This window comes from Mastigoproctus giganteus, chromosome 10 (assembly GCF_048544385.1).
Source record: "Mastigoproctus giganteus isolate SK-2022 chromosome 10, ASM4854438v1, whole genome shotgun sequence".
Lineage (NCBI taxonomy): Eukaryota > Metazoa > Arthropoda > Arachnida > Uropygi > Thelyphonidae > Mastigoproctus > Mastigoproctus giganteus.
The window spans coordinates 215821891-215838469 of record NC_143584.1 but is presented as its reverse complement, the minus strand read 5'-3'; the positions used below and the strand labels follow the sequence as shown (position 1 = coordinate 215838469).

The following is a 16579-nucleotide window of genomic DNA, read 5'->3' as shown; positions in this document are numbered from 1 at the left end:
GTTAATAATGGCAGATAAGAATGAAAAAGCAACAACGCCTGAACACAGTATGAAGACTATAAATGTAAGAAAAAGACTGAATTTGAAAATTAAATTAGATGTTTTTAAGCGAATTGATTCTGGTCAACGACAAGCGGATGTGTGCCGTAATTTAGCACTGGCAAGTTTAACTGTAAGAACAATTATAAAAAGTAAAGAATTAATTTTAGCAGCGGGAAAGACAGCTCTTCCACTGCAAGTAAACTAAATTGGTAATGGCTATTAGGATTGAAATGTTGAGACTAATCTTATTGAAGATAATATCCAATGCAGAATTCAGTTAAGTTAAATATTATTAAAAAAAAAAAAAAAAAAGGGGAGAGAAATTAGTCAAATGATGATCTGAAGAAAACTCACCTAAAAAAAATGTGGAACCGTTTAAAACTAGTAAGGGCTGGTTGAATAGATTTAAAATCCAGGGAGAAGCCGTAAGTGCATTTCAAGGAGCTGAAACTTTCAAAAAAAATTTGCTAAAATTATTGAAGAGGGGTATTATGTGTTATACTTCTGAACAAGTTTTTAACACAGATGAAGCAGGACTTTTTTTTGGAAACGAATGCCTAAAAGAAGTTTCATATTGAAAGAAGAAAAAAACGTGCCAGATTTCGAAGCGGCAAAGGATCAGTTGACTTTGTTGGTGGTAACGCTGTGGGGGATTTAAAATTAAAACCCCTTTACTTTACCAGGACGATGGCCAAAGTACAACCCAAAATTGACATATTTTTCATGATTAAATTCATCAATTAAATTAAGTCAATTTAGATCAATTAAATTCATGATTTTAATTAGAATTTTCAGTTTAATTTTGATACATAAGTAGTTACCACATAATTATATATGTATGTAATGCAGAATATTTTATATGTACAAATATTTGAATATTAAATATTTTGACCAACATTTGCATCTTTTCACTACCGTTTATTATTGATTAGGAAATATTCTATGGCACCAATCGCAACTCACAAATACATATGTTACCTTATGGGAATGCAGCACTCGCTTAGTACGGATTTATTTAGCGCTCTGTTTTTCCGGAACGAATTATCAGTGTTAAGCAGGGATCACCCGTAATTAAATTTTTAGCTTCACAAAATTTGGCACTAGAGGAAGCAATGAAAAATTTCGAACCAAATATTGGAAATTGTTTGGGACAAACAGAGTACAAACAAGAATTTTACAAGAAAATAGAAGAATTTTTATGTTCCGTGTGTCGGAACATAAAAAGCAGAATTATTTTTTGGAAAATTACAAAGATTATACACGATTTGTGCTGCTTTGCCAAGCAGGTGGGATATTACTGTGAAATCTCTACAAGAAACAAGATGGGAAAGAAAGATAAAAGCTGTTGAAGCAGTACGATATCAGTTACAGATATTACAACTGCATTAAATGAAATCAAGAAACGGGCCAAAGGAAAAGATGCAAAATTGCAGTCTGCAACAGAAAGTTTGTTAACAGAAATTACTTCTTTTAATTTTATTATAAGTGTAGTTGGTTTGGTAGGAAATATTGAGTATTATAAATAAAAGTAAGTAAAGCCATGCAAAGTAGTACAACTGATATGAACACTGCAATTATATTGACAGAAGGTGGTGCTCTTAGTCAACTAAATGAATTTAGAACATTAGGATTTAAATTGTGTGTGGATAAAGCCATAGACATTGCAACTGAGTTGGAAGTACTATCAGTGTTACCAGAAAAAGCGTGAGTTTATTTGTGAAACTTCATCAGATGAATGCTCTATTGATCCAACCAAAAGGTTTGAAATTGGTTTTTTTTATATAATGATCGATGTAGCTATAATTAGCTTACAAGAAAGATTTGATCAGATGAATGAAATATTATCAACTTTTCATCGTATTCTAAAATCAAAAAACTTCATGAATTTATTTGAAAGTGCAATAGAAACGAAATGTCAGCACCTTGAAGGAATTTTAATGGCGAAGATGGGAGCAGCGACATTGATGCCAAAGAGATACGTAAAGAAACCCAATCTTTGAAGCATGTTTTAAAAGGAAAAATTTTGGTTGCTTAGAATTATTGACATTTATTCAAGAATAAACTTAGTTGAATTATACGCCAACATCATCATTTCTCTTCGGCTATTGTTAACATTGCCCATTACTGTTGTGTCTGGAGAGGAGAGTTTTTTAAGACTCAAAATGATTAAAACATATTCATTAGCAACAATTGGCCAAGAAAGAATTAACAAATTGGCCATTATGTCAATAGAATGAGATGTACTAAAAGATATAAAAACATCAGATGTTACAGACAAATTTATATCAAATATTATAAGGTAATGATGTGAAAAATTTTTGGGTGCTTCCTTTATTTTTCAATTTTATGAATTCCATCAGAATTTTTTGCGAGGGGGGGGGGGGCCCAGATGAATATTTCGCCCAGGGCCAACAGAAAGCTAGGTACAGCACTACCTGGTGGCAAACTTCCACACATCTATCCTGTAACCATCCTTTCTCAACGTGTATTTATGCCAATTCAGTGTACTCAATCAGATCTCTCTGCAGGTGCATAGTCTCAAGACACTTCTTGCAGAACTGAAGCCTTTCTAGGTAAGCGCACCCTTTTGCTGCCTTCACCAATCTGGTTGCCTTCTCTGTATCCCTTCCAGCAATCTACATCCATCCTGAAGTGAGGCCTCCAGGCCTGTATGCAGTACTCAAAGTGCAGCCTAACCTTGGTCTTATACAAAGGGGTGATCCCTGCTAGCAAAGTTTCTATATATCGTTGACAAAACCTCAGGAGCTTTACTGGCAGCATGTCTGCACTGCTCAGAGAATTTCAAGTCTAACTGCACAATTACACCCAGGTCTTTTTCATTCTCTACTACCCTGAGTGTAGTACCACACAGTTGATAAGTGACTCTGGAGTTATCGCTACTCATGTTTAGTACCTTGCATTTGTCAGTGTTAAACTTCAGCTGCCAGTCCTTAGTCCATCGACCCACTTTTCCTAGATCTTGTTGCAATAATTCACATTGATGACTGTCATTAACCAACCCACCAACTCCTGTATCATCTGCAAACTTAGACAATAAGCCTGATATACCTTCATCAATATCATTGATAATTACTGAAAACAACAATGGTCCCAACACTGAAACCTGGGGAACTCCATTAATAACATTAGTCTGCAAAGAGCAGTACCCACTAAAAACCACTTTGTCTTTTTCCACTTAACTATCTAATATTCTTAACAAAGAGCATAATCCCTCCTGGCCTGTTTGTCTTTCTGTATACATTGAACTCTCTAAATTCAAATTCAGCATAACTTATGTTTGAGCGGACCATGTGACCGCTATTCCAATGTTTACATTCAATGACTTAATCAGTACTTTGAATTCATCAAATTTATTTACAATTCTTCTAGCATTAAAGTACATGCAACTATACATGCACATGGTTTTACTCTTAGTTACCTTAATACAGACTATGTATTTATTTGTTCCATGATGACTAAATGCATGGCCTGAAATCCCACACACCATGCTTTCTAGGCTGCTAAATATATGAATAGTAGCAACGCAAGAATCACTTTCACATCTATCTGCTGCTCTAGTTAAATTATTAGTCTGTGTATCCTTTCAAGCCAGCAGTTTTCCAATCCATCTATATTTATTATAATTTATATCAGTAATATGTGATTGTAAATATCCCATGCTTTTTTCTTTAGTTCAATTAAACCCTTAACCTCTGTTTATCCATTTGGACATCTTTCTTGTGCATGCACGACTTCTCCACTGGAACAAATGCATTGGTTACATTTGGATCTTATTTGTTCATCAGCAAACCCAGGCTGTAATGTACCAAATCATAAAAATAAAACAAGATGGATTTCAGTGAACTACATCAACAGATATTTATACAATGTGTAAAGATAAAAGTAGAGTACAAAGGTATATAAAGTAAAAGTATAAAGAAAAATAAAAAGCATATATGAAATGGTGCTAAATAAGTTTAATGATATTAAATAGCTAAAAACAGCTGACACGTGGTAGTTGTTGGATAATACCCGAGTGTATAAGGCTGTGCGATTGCTAAAATCAGTAAAACAGAAATCATGTTCATTAGAAAAACAAGGATCCTTGATAAAATATGACAAATAGTTAAAATGGTGTTGAAATTTTCACACACAGGACATGGTCATCTTATGCAGAGGTCAGCAAGAACAGCTTCTATACGATTCCTGCATAGAATAGACTGCCAGTGTTAGGTTTTATCTGATATAAATTGTTGGTGACCTATTCATTCCATGATTGTTGCCACTGGTAGAGTAATTTATAGCATATTACCAGCTTGTAATCTGTATATGGGACTAACAGGTTATGATTGTTTTAGGGCTGTTTGGACCTGGCTACAACTTCTGCCAGTTCATTATCCTGATCCCAACATGACTTGGTATTCAGAAAAAATCTACAACATAATTTTTTTTTAAGTTGCACTTGGTATCCAGAACTGGATACCAAGTTCAAAATGACTTGGTATCCAGAAAAAATCTACAACATAATTTTTTTTAAGTTGCACATATTTAACTGAAAAGGTTTAATAATTTAAAGGGGGCAACATATAATATACAAATTTACTTTTCTGAAATTTCTTAATAAAAAAGCTCTTTCATGTAGTTGATAATAGTCATAAAAAAATACAATACTGACATTTTTGAAGGAATCATACAAATGTAATATATTTATTGTAACAGGAATTTAACTCGTTTTATTATGTTAATCAGTTTTAGCATAGATGACAATTGCATGAACCACACATAACTTTATAATAGAGAATTTTTCTTTGATATATTCGAGTAATGAAATATACCGTTACATGTTAATAATAATTTACTGAACAAAACTGGATTGTCACTAATTTTATTTAAGTCTTAAATGTTTTTAATATTTTTTTGTTTGGTTTTGAATGGCATTTATCACTTCTCATCCGATTACAAATACAGGCATTCCCTGACTTACGTAAGGGTTGCATTCCACGGAACTCTACGTAACCCCAGGGGCTTACATCTGGTGAGTATGGGCTTGGCACACCCAGAGTCCTGAGCTGGTACCATCATTCTTCTCCTTTCTCTCTCTCTCTCTCAGAGTACTCAAATTTCTTTTGGCTGGTGCAGCATAAGCCACAGGCTTCCTTGCGCCATATGGCTAATAATAATAAGCCAAATTTTACATAAGTTGGAATTTCCCTAAAGACTTATGCAGCACTTGCAACTATGCTTGCTGAATTTGATTGAAGCAAAAAAAAAAGAAATGTTTGACAAACATGTAAATAGAATTATTTATTCAATTTTTTTTTCCTCATGCATAGAAAAATTACAAAAGTGTGCAATTACAAAAATTTCAAAATTATAAAATTACAAAAAAGGGAGGGGACAGGCATAATGTTAATGTTTTACCTTTCGAGTATTGTTGCCAAAATCAACATCTCCAGCTGATAAGTACACTGCTGCAGAGGTTGAGGGCTGTGGAAATTTAGAAGGGGTTTTTTCGAACACATCACAAAATTTCTCTGCTCCTGCAGATCGGCATTGGCACCTTCACTGCATACTTTAAGATTGTGGAAACCAGCATGATGCTTGAACCTATTAAACCACCTGTTGCTTGCCACAAACTTAGCTTGGGGTTTGCTGTACTTATCCTTAATATCTTCATAAATACTTGTTGCTTTTGCTTGAAATGGCCATTAGACTTAGGGGCACTTGCTTCTGAATCTGATTTTCCATCCATATCATATTAATAGCTTTTCCATCTTCTATATAGCACCTGAACACTGTTTTGTGATCACTGTTGATCTTAAATGCATTGATCCTTTAACATGTTCTTTTATACACACACTGTCCTTTGAAATAGCATTCACTGTTGAAGCAGTGATACTTAATTCCGATGCAATAGATGACAAATTTTGTCCTGCTTCTTACTTCTTAATCATTTTCATCTTCATTTCTAAATCAGTTTTGTTTCATTTCCTAGAACTGTCACCACTTGCACTTTCTACTGATTGCTTTCCCTTCATCATTGTAATAGGTAAATAGGAATGAAGAGAAGATTCTAAAAATTTATTTGTTTCTTAAATGACTGAAGATTTCAGTAAAGGGGAACACATTTCACCATAATAATGTAAAAACCCACACAATTCCAGTTATCAGGATTATCGCATTTGCAATAAGATTGAGTTTACTACCCGTTTATAATTAGATGCACTAACAGAAAAGCCCAATAAACCAGAAAGTGCAAATTGTTTTTATTGTTTTATGGTTGTGACCTCCAGAAATGTTCTTTAGAAAAATATCAACAAAGCCGTTCAAAATTGATTCTTATGACAGAACTTATGATAATGATGAAAGGGTAGTGCTCCACTATAAAAATGACCTTTTAGAGAGATAAATAGCTTTGTTATATAGCAAAAATTTCAACTTCTGAGGTCTTGGAATGAATGCGATGTTTTCACAATACCTCCATTTATTTCTACGGGATGCAAAATATGTTTTCAAGATTTTTTTTTTAAGTTTGCAGTGGCCAGCAAAAAGTCAAATTTACATAAAGTCAAATTTATGGAAGTCGAGTATTACGTAAGTCGGGGAGTGCCTGTATCTTCTAAATGAAATTCCTCACTGGTTAAAAAATAATGTTAACTATAATTTTCCAAGCTTTAGTTTTTCTATAGTTTTTCACATTTAAAAATGTGTTCTGATTCTGCTCACACAGTAATTTTTGCATAACAGTATATGATACAAATGAAACTGGCTGTCGCTGAGGGATTTTTAAACCTCCTCCATCTACGCTTCTAATTAAATTACTCTCTAAAGAAGTAACCATCTCTCTGTTTTGCACCTAGAAATCTTTAGTCATCGCATTTAACATCTTTAAAAGTGAATCAAAATAGTATCCATCAATGTTAAAACATCTGAATCTGGGAAAACGTTAAAATCATCTCTTCATCTGAAATACCAGAAACAAATATTAATTGCATCAACAGCCTTTACAATTTCATTATTATCTGTGTCAAGATCATCAATGGTGAATTTCTTTATAGCAAATACTAATGACAACTGCAATAAAATTAAAAATTTAATTTTTATTCCACTTCAAATATTTGTCTAATTAAAATAAATGATTGAAAAACAATTGTGTGCACTGTCCAAACCTTGCCTCCAAAACGTCAGTTTGAAATTTGCCAGGCAACATAAGTCATATGTAGCTTTGATGAACACTATTCTATTAATTCCAATAAAGTATGTGTGGTTAATTTTAAAGTAGAGTAAGTTTCCTTTGCAGAGGTGAAAGTGATTCTTGCACAACTTCTACTAAAGTGATGAATTTTTGCTTTTGTAAAGGTGATTATGGTGGTCTCAGACAGTTTTTAAATTCTGTCAGTGGAACCAACTGCTGATGTTATCAATAGCAATGAGCAGGAGCCTGGAAGACACAGTGCTCGGTTTTTTTTTTTTAGAACTGCTAGGAGTCATCATGGAACAAGTAAATACATGGGCTATGTTTGGGTAACTAAGAGTAAGAACAGGTGCATGTATCCTTGTATGTACATCAATGCTAGGAGTATAGTAAATAAATTTGATGAATTTGAAGTGTTGGTCAAGACATCAAATACAAATATATTTAGGATAGCAGAGACTTGGTGTTACATGGATATAAGAAATGTGGAATTTGAATTTGGGGAGAACAATGTGTACAGAAAGGATTGGGAAGAGGGATTATGCTGTTAGTTACGAAACACAAAATCTAAGGCAGTGCATCCAGTTCATGTGGGTGACCAGTGCAATGTTAAGTCAGTTTGGTGTGGCACAAGCATTGGGAAATAAAAATGAGAGTAGGAGTGTGTTAGTAATAGTGGCATGTGATGCAAGAAAGCAAGCGTATGAGCTTATGTAGCATCATCCAAAAAAAAAAAAATATATATATATATATATTACAACCATTCCCTCTAAATGCTTGTCCAGTTCCTCCTTAAATTTATTTAACCTATCAACTTCCACAATGACAGATGGAAGTTTGTTCTAGCAATTAACCACCTGCTGGTTAAAGGAAAATATCCGCACATCTATTCTACAGCTGTCTTTCCTTAATTTGAATTTATGCCTCCCTTAGATTCGTAATCTGAACAAGTGGAAGAATCCAATCAAAATTCAGCGTGCTCAACCCATTCAAGGCCTTATACACCTCAATCAGATTGCCTCGCAGGTGCCTAGTCTCCAGCCACTGCAATTTGCAGAACTTAAGCCTCTCTTGGTAAGTTATTGTTATTATTTGGTTTTTAGGAGCATTAGCAACTAAGGCCATATTGCTCCAGGGATATGCAGTGGTCATTCCCTGTGACCTTTCTGTATTTGGTGGTCACGGGCTCGAACCCCGGTCTAATCAAGAAGCGTGTGCTATGCACTGCTGCTCCTGCCCACCTGGCTACGGAGGTGCCTCTCTTGGTAAGAAGATCCCTTCATTCCGCTCACCCAACCTTGTTGCCCTCCTCTGTACATTCTCAAGCAAATCTACATCCTTCTTAAAATGAGGCCTCCAGACCTGTACGCAGTACTCAAGGCGTGGCCTGACCATTGCCTTATACAGAGGGACAATCACCTTTTCCCTGCTGGCAAAATTCCTGTATATCATTGACAAAACCTCATGACCTGCTCTTGCAGCCTGTCTGCATTGTTCGGAAAACTTCATATCTGACTGCACAATTACTCCCAGGTCCTTTTCATTTTCTACCACCCTAAGTGTAGTACCACACAGTTGGTACGTTCCTCTGGGGTTACTTCTACCCATATGCAGTACTTTGAATTTGTCAATGTTGAACTTCAGTTGCCACTTCTCAGCCCATTTTCCCAAATTTTATAGATCCTGTTGCAGTAGCACACTGCCATTACTGTCACTGACAACCATGCCAACCTTTATATCATTTGCAAACTTCAACACTAAGCCTGATATACCTTCATCAATATCAGGTGTTATAGAACTAATGACTCTGATGAGTACAACAAACAACTGTACAAAGAAATAGAGTAGGCCAGTAAATCAGAGGGGAAAGTGGAGGAGAAATTGTTCAAGTTAAACGTAAGAAAGATACCTGTGGTGTATAGGATCTATCCAGTTATATTAATTGAGGTAGCAAAGGAAGTAAGAAAACCCTTAGCCATAATTATGAGAGAATCTTTGGATTCAGATAAAGTCCCCATGGACGGAAAAAAGTACAAATGTATTCCCAATACACAAAGGGGTGACATGAGTAATTACAGACTAGACAGACTGACATGAGTAATTAAAGCTAAAAAAAAATAATAAATTCAAGGAAGAACTGGACAAATGTTTGGAGGAAATAGATAGGCAAATGGGAAGGGGTTTTTTTTGTTGTTTTGACATTAATCACATGCCGGCAGGAAATAATAATTTGTAAAAATTGTGAATATGGCCTACTTCTAATATGCAGTTTACCATATACTCATTAAAAATTGAGTAACGAGTTTAACATTCTATCTCTCTATAGCTGTTAGCTGCAATGCTCTTGCAGACTTTTTTTACTTTCTTATAGAAAGTATAACTTTCTAAGTGTACTTAATGAAGCTGTTTGTAATGATGATGGATTTTCAAAATCAGATAAGAAAAAAATTAACTTCTCCATTTTTTAAATTGAGATAATTACTTCTTTTGCACTTAAAAAGGTGTACAGGATCAATAAGGTAAAACATTACATTTGGATCAAGTTGTTGGGAGTATAATATACTGAGTGTAGATGAAACTGCAAATTGACAATGTTTTTATAGACTAATGCATTAGGGCTTAAAACCTCAAGCTGGGAAAGAGATTAGACTGTGTAATTTAGTGCAATTGCATCATTTATACACAGCTAAATATAGATTACCAAATTTGCAACAGCGGCATCGTTTAAGTTACATCTCATATTGTGAATACCTTCACGAGTTGCCATAACATTGCACTACTTCGAATAAGTAATGCTTCACCCGAAGAAGAAGACTGTTGTTACTTATTCTCAGTGGATACCACCACCCAGACGGCACCGTTTCAGGGCTATTTTGTATTTGTGTGGGATAATAACTCGACCATCCAGTTGTCCCTATTAGACTTAGAAAATCAAAAAGGTAGAGGGAAAGTAATAGTAGGAGTGGAAGAGGAAAAGAAACGGTGTAGAAGAATGAAAGAGACAGTAACTCCTTCAACTCACACCACTCAAAAACTCAAACTCCTTGAATAGGCAACGCTTCCCCAGTGGAGAAGACTGTTGTTGCCTATTCTTGGAAACTCCAGACATCATCAGGCTTCACCTGGTGCCGTTTCAGGGCTATTTGGCCCTTCTTCGGTGGGTGGGTAGGTACCCAAGTGATGTAATGATGGAAAAACAGTTGTGATGTATATCTTCACAATATGAGAGATGCCTGATGGTGTATGATATAAGTTAAGACTCTAATGCGTTAGAGCTTAAAGCCTCAAGCTGCAAAAGAGATTAGACTGTGTATTTTAGTGCAATTGCATCATTTATACACAGCTAAATATAGATTACTAAATTTGTAATAGCGGCATCGTTTAAGTTACATCTCATACCGTGAATACCTTCACGACGAGTTGCCTTGTTATTGCACTACTTCAAATAAGTAACGCTTCACCCGAAGGAGAAGACTGTTGTTACTTATTCTCAGTGGATACCACCACCCAGATGGCACCGTTTCAGGGCTATTTTGGCCCTTCTTCGGTGGATGGGTAGGTACCGAAGTGATGTAATGATGGCAAAATAGTTGTGAAGTATATCTTCACAATATGAGAGATGCCTGATGGTGTATGATATAAGTTAAGACTCTAATGCATTGGGGCTTCAAGCCTCAAGCTGCAAACTCGTGAAGGTATTCACAATATGAGATGTAACTTAAATGATGCCGCTATTGCAAATTTGGTAATCTATATTTAGCTGTGTATAAATGATGCAATTGCACTAAAATACACAGTCTAATCTCTTTCACAGCTTGAGGCTTTAAGCCCTAATGCATTAGAGTCTCAACTTATATCATACACCATCAGGCATCTCTCATATTGTAAAGATATACTTCACAACTGTTTTGCCATCATTACATCACTTGGGTACCTACCTACCTACCTACCCACCCACCCACCGAAGAAGGGCCAAAATAGCCCTGAAACGGTGCCGTCTGGGTGGTGGTATCCACTGAGAATAAGTAACGACAGTCTTCTCCTTCGGGTGAAGCGTTACTTATTCGAAGTAGTGCAAGGTCATGGCAACTCGTCGTGAAGGTATTCACAATATGAGATGTAACTTAAATGATGCCGCTATTTCAAATTTGGTAATCTATATTTAGCTGTGTATAAATGATACAATTGCACTAAAATACACAATGTTTTTATATTAATGGCATTGTTAACTGTAATGACAGAAATAAGTTTTTAAGACTCATATTTTCCAATCTCTTTGCAGTAAATTTTAAAAATTGAAACAACTTTTCTACCATCATTTTGTATTATTGTTCAATACTGGTTCAATTTTGTATGCTCTTGGAGGGATACATAGACCACTAGGTTAACTATCCCTGTAGGCAGAGATGAAAGCGATTCTTGCAGTGCTTTTATTGGAACATGCAACAGCTTGAAAAGAAAGGTATGAATTTTGAGCTGTGCAGCAGGTCATGACAGAACAAATAATTACATGAGCTGTAAGAGTAAGAACATTTATGATTACCCATGAATTGTCAAACTAATAGAGCAAGTTATCTGCAAAAAGATCTAAACCTCCCAAGGACTTCCTAATATACATGGCCTCAATTCTAATCTCAACGATGTCCATTTCCACTTGCAGTCTGCCAAACCCCATGTACTTTTTCTGACAGAATCTCAGTTATCGGTTGATTCAACTACTGCTCATCTCAGATGGCCAAATTATTCGCTGTATGATTCCTTTTGCCTCAAAGGTGGTACTTGTGCATATGTCCGTTCTGATATTCCCTGTCAGAGACGTGGCAATTTTGGAATCTTCTCTCTTTGATCTTCTCTGGCTTGAAATCTCTATACCTCATTGTGTCAAATTCACCTGTTGTCTCTACCGTTCTCCCAACTCTACTAATCACTTGGAGCTCTTTGACTTCCTCTCTTTGCAACTTGACTTTCTCCAGTCCAACTTTCCTAACAGTGAGGTAATTTTCCTTGGTGATTTTAATGTTCACAACTCCAGCTGGCTTCTGTTTTGTAGTCACACCGACCCAGCAGGTCGAGATGCTGAGGCTTTTGCAATTACTAATGACCTAGCACAAATTGTTCATTTACCTACAAGAATACCGGACAATCCTAATCATACAGCCAATACGCTTGATCTTTTTCTCACAAACAACCCTTCTAAGTACACGGTCGAAGTGAGAGGTCCTTTAGGCACTTCAGATCACAACTTGGTGATTGTCTCTTCTCCAATGGAACCTTTATCTCATGGCTATTCCCAACCTCGTGTTGTTTGGCATTACAAGAATGCAAAATGGGATGACCTGCGGGACTTCCTTTCTTCTTTTCCTTGGTCGGATTACTGTTTCAAAACTTCTGATGTCAACGTTTGCTCAGATCGTGTCAGTGAAATTATTCTTGCAGGAATGGAATCCTTTATCCCACACTCCACTTTAAAACCTCGTCCTTTATCTAAACCTTGGTTTTCCAATAAATGTGCTAAGGCTGTTCAAGAGAAGAATGTTGTATATCGTAATTGGCTTGTTTCTAATTCTTCAGTTTCATTTTATTTTCTACCTACACCAAAGTTCGCAACAATTGTAAAGCAGTTATTAATCAGTCCAAACTAGAGTTTGAACAGGGTAAGAGTAGAAAACTTGCTTCTTGCCCTAATGGTAGCCGAGCATTCTGGTCTCTTGCCAAAGCTATTGGCCGCAACTTTTGCCCATCTCTGCTCCCACCTCTGTCCAAACCAAATGGTTCTGTTGTCACTTCAGCCAAGGATAAAGCTGACCTGTTAGCATCCCATTTTTCTTCCAACTCATGTATTAATGATCTTGGTAAAACACCGCCCACTATTCCCAACACTCCATTCAATGCCTCCTGTGGTCTTCCGGCAAAAGGATGTCAGAAGGATGTTGGTGAATCTTGATGCTAAGAAAGCTCCAGGTCTGGATGGTATTTCTCCACTTGTTCTCAAAACCTGTGCTCCTAAACTTACTCCTATTCTTTGCCGTCTTTTTTCACTTTCTTATTCCAAAGGTGTTTTTCCTTCTGCTTCGAAATTTGCTCATATCCAGCCAGTTCCTAAAAAGGGTGACAGATCCCTCCCATCCAATTATTGTCCCATTGCAATTACTTCTACTCTTTCTAAAGTAATTGAGAAATCAATTAACCACCAACTCTTAAACTATCTAGAAACCTTCCGTCTGATCAACGATCGCCAGTATGGATTCTGTCAGTGTCGATCCACTGGTGATATTCTGGCTTATGTTACCCATTTATGGACTAATTCAATGAAAAGTTCGATGAAACACAAGCAGTTGCTCTTGACATCTCAAAGGCTTTAGATCGTGTTTGACATAAAGGTCTTCTAAACGATCTTCCATCTTATGGTTTGCCAACTGTTTTTTGTAATTGGTTATCCATGTTTTCTTTCTGATCGCTCACTGAGGGTGATGGTAGATGGCTCTCTGTCTCGTAACTTCTCCACTAATGCCGGTGTCCCCCAAGATTCAGTTCCCCCACTCTTTTCCTCTTATGTATTAATGACCTTCTTCCAGTGACTGGAAATCCTATTCATAGTTTTGCAGATGATAGCACATTGCATTCCACTTTCCATTTTGAGAAACCTTGTCCTGCTCAATCAGATTCAACTTCTCGAAAATCTGCTACCAATTCCTTAAATGCCGATCTTCAGGTAATTCTCCAGTGGGGCAAAGACAACTTAGTTGATTTCAACCCTTCTAAAACTCAGTCTTGTCTTAAATCTCGCAAAAAGGATTCTTCTGCTCCTATGCTTATCTTTAGTGACACTCCAATTTCTAGGCAAAAGGATATATCTCTTTTGGGGATTACCCTGACTTCTAATCTCTCTTGGCACAAGCACATTACAAATATTGCTTCCTCTGCATCTAAAAAACTTAGTTTTCTCTTTTGCTCTCGGCGTTACTTTTCTTCCAAACAGCTGCTCATTTTGTATAAATCGCAAATCCGCCCTGCCATGGAATATTGTTCCCACATCTGGAGTGGTGACCCCAAAACGTCTCTCAGGCTTCTTGATTCCATTCAGAAGAGGGCAGTTAGGTTAATTAATGATTCATCTCTAACAGAGTCTCTCCACTCGCTTTCTCATAGACGTACTGTTTCTGCTGCATGCCTCTTCTACAGATACTTCCATGGGCACTGTTCTTCTGAATTGGCTTCTATAATTCCCGCCTCTCTCTTTCAAAACAGTCCAAACACGTGCTGCCACCAGTCAACATCCATTTACTGTCCAACTTCAAACCCACAGAACCAACTTTTCATCTTCCTCATCTATTCATTCAACTGCCGTTTTCTGGAACAACCTTCCTTCATACGTATTTCCTAAAAATTACAATCTATAGAAGTTAAAGTCCAATGTCAACAAATACCTTCTTTCGTCTTCTCAACCACCAACCCAAACACGGTACTAAGTACTATAGGTTCTAATACCTCTCGTGTTTGGGGTTCACATAAAAAAATAAATAAATAAATAATTGCATATCTACCAGTGCTAGGAGATTTGCCTTATACAAGGGGACAATCGCCCTTTATCGCAGCTAGCAGGGATAAAGAGTGATAAATACTGAATATAAATACCAAATAAATACTGAAAACAACAATGGGCCTAACACCGAACCCTGGGGAACTCCACTAATAACATTAGTCCACAAAGAGCAGAGTCCATTAATAACCACTCTGTCTTCTAGTCAACCATCCTTTTATCCACTGTAGCAACTTGACCTTAATTCCATACTGTGCCAATCTGCACAGTAGTCTTCCATGTGCTACAGTATCAAAAGCTTTCCTAAAATCTAAGTATATGATATCAAAATTATTTTTTGCATCCAGTTCCTTTGTGACCACATCATAGTATCCAATCAAATTTGTCAGACAAGACTTCCCATTAACAAACCCATGCTGTCTCTGAACTATAACTGCAGTCTTGTGTAGATTCTTTTCAGAATCTACACAAGATTCTGAAAGTGAAGTTCTTTTCAGAAAATTAAATTTTAACCGTTATCATGGTGCCGACTAAGAGAATAAGTGACAGTGGTGCTAGTAAATCTACGAACAAAAGGAATGCAATCGATTTGGATCAGAAAATTAAACTAATAAGATTGTATGAAAATGGTCAAATATTAACAAGTATTGTGCTGAATTCAGATTTGTCAATAATAATATAGTAGCAATATGTTATTAGTCATTCCCGAGTTACGTAAAACTCGACGAAGTAAAGAAGTCCTGGAATGTATCTCTTACGTATGTCTGGGACTTCTGTATTTTTGAATTAACCGGGAAATTGATTATCCGGAATTTGTTTTTTACCATCTATACCGGAAAATTGAGAGAAGATTTACCATCTATACCGGAAAATTTCTTTCTAGAAAAGAATACTGCGTTTGCTACTGCTATTGGGCCAGCTCCTTTAACTGGATGAAATGATTAATGAATAAATAATTAACTCATGTTCTATCTTTTAATGATAGCTAATATGATATTGATCACTAATTGTGATAAATTATTTCTTTTCCAGATTTAAGTCCTGTGCCTGAAAATGAGCAAGCAGAAACTTTATGTGAGGAAGACATGGCTAATTCTCCTGGTCCCCCCTTTTCAGATAGTTCTGAATATAATCTCTCAGAAAGTTTAGATTCTTCTAATTCTGAGAAAGAACAGAGGATAAAGGAGGACAATATTAGGCATGATAAGGAAGGAAGGAAGAAAGAAAATTAAAGATACTGAACCAACAAGGAAGCGAAAACTAGACTCATCTAAATGGGCTTGTAATGTATGAAAATGCAACCATTTTCACTTATGACGGGACGTTCATGAAGAGAACAAGCACCCCATACTTTTGTGACTATGCTGTATATTTGGAGCAACACCTGCTCGCGGGGAGAAGGCGGAAATATTTCTGGTCCCCGCACATGCAGTGAAAGTCACCCTGTGGAGCGTCAGCCCTCCGCCGGTCGCGTGTTATCTAACAGCCGGAGGTCATTTGTCCGAGCGGAGTGGACAGGCGTCCGGGCGCATTTGTTGACAAAACAGCAAAGGAACGTGATTCTCGTGTGGACATGCGAGGCTACATCTTCCAAATGACACTTTTGGGGTAAACAGAATAAGACGTCCACTGGAGGTTTGTGTTTTTTGAAAGTCTTGTGCGAGGAAGTGAACGAACTTGTGACCATTGGGCCTTTGTCGAGTCTGAAGGCACAAACCCTACCAAAATAAAGTCTCCTCCGCACCACCTCCATAAATCCAATATTTTATGTGAGCAGAGCTCCAAAATCGACAGTCCCAAAG

At 36.6% G+C, this 16579-nt stretch overlaps 1 protein-coding gene across 1 annotated transcript in view; it reads left to right on the top strand.

Annotated features, from left to right (window-relative positions):
* LOC150079903 (tetraspanin-11-like) overlaps positions 1 to 16009 on the top strand; it is a 95995-nt gene extending 79986 nt beyond the window's left edge. Inside the window, exon 9 of the mRNA XM_090383275.1 lies at positions 15810 to 16009. Coding sequence (XP_090239401.1) covers positions 15810 to 16009 — 200 coding nt within the window. The remainder of the gene's footprint in view (positions 1 to 15809) is intronic.
* The last annotated feature ends 570 nt before the right edge of the window (positions 16010 to 16579 follow it).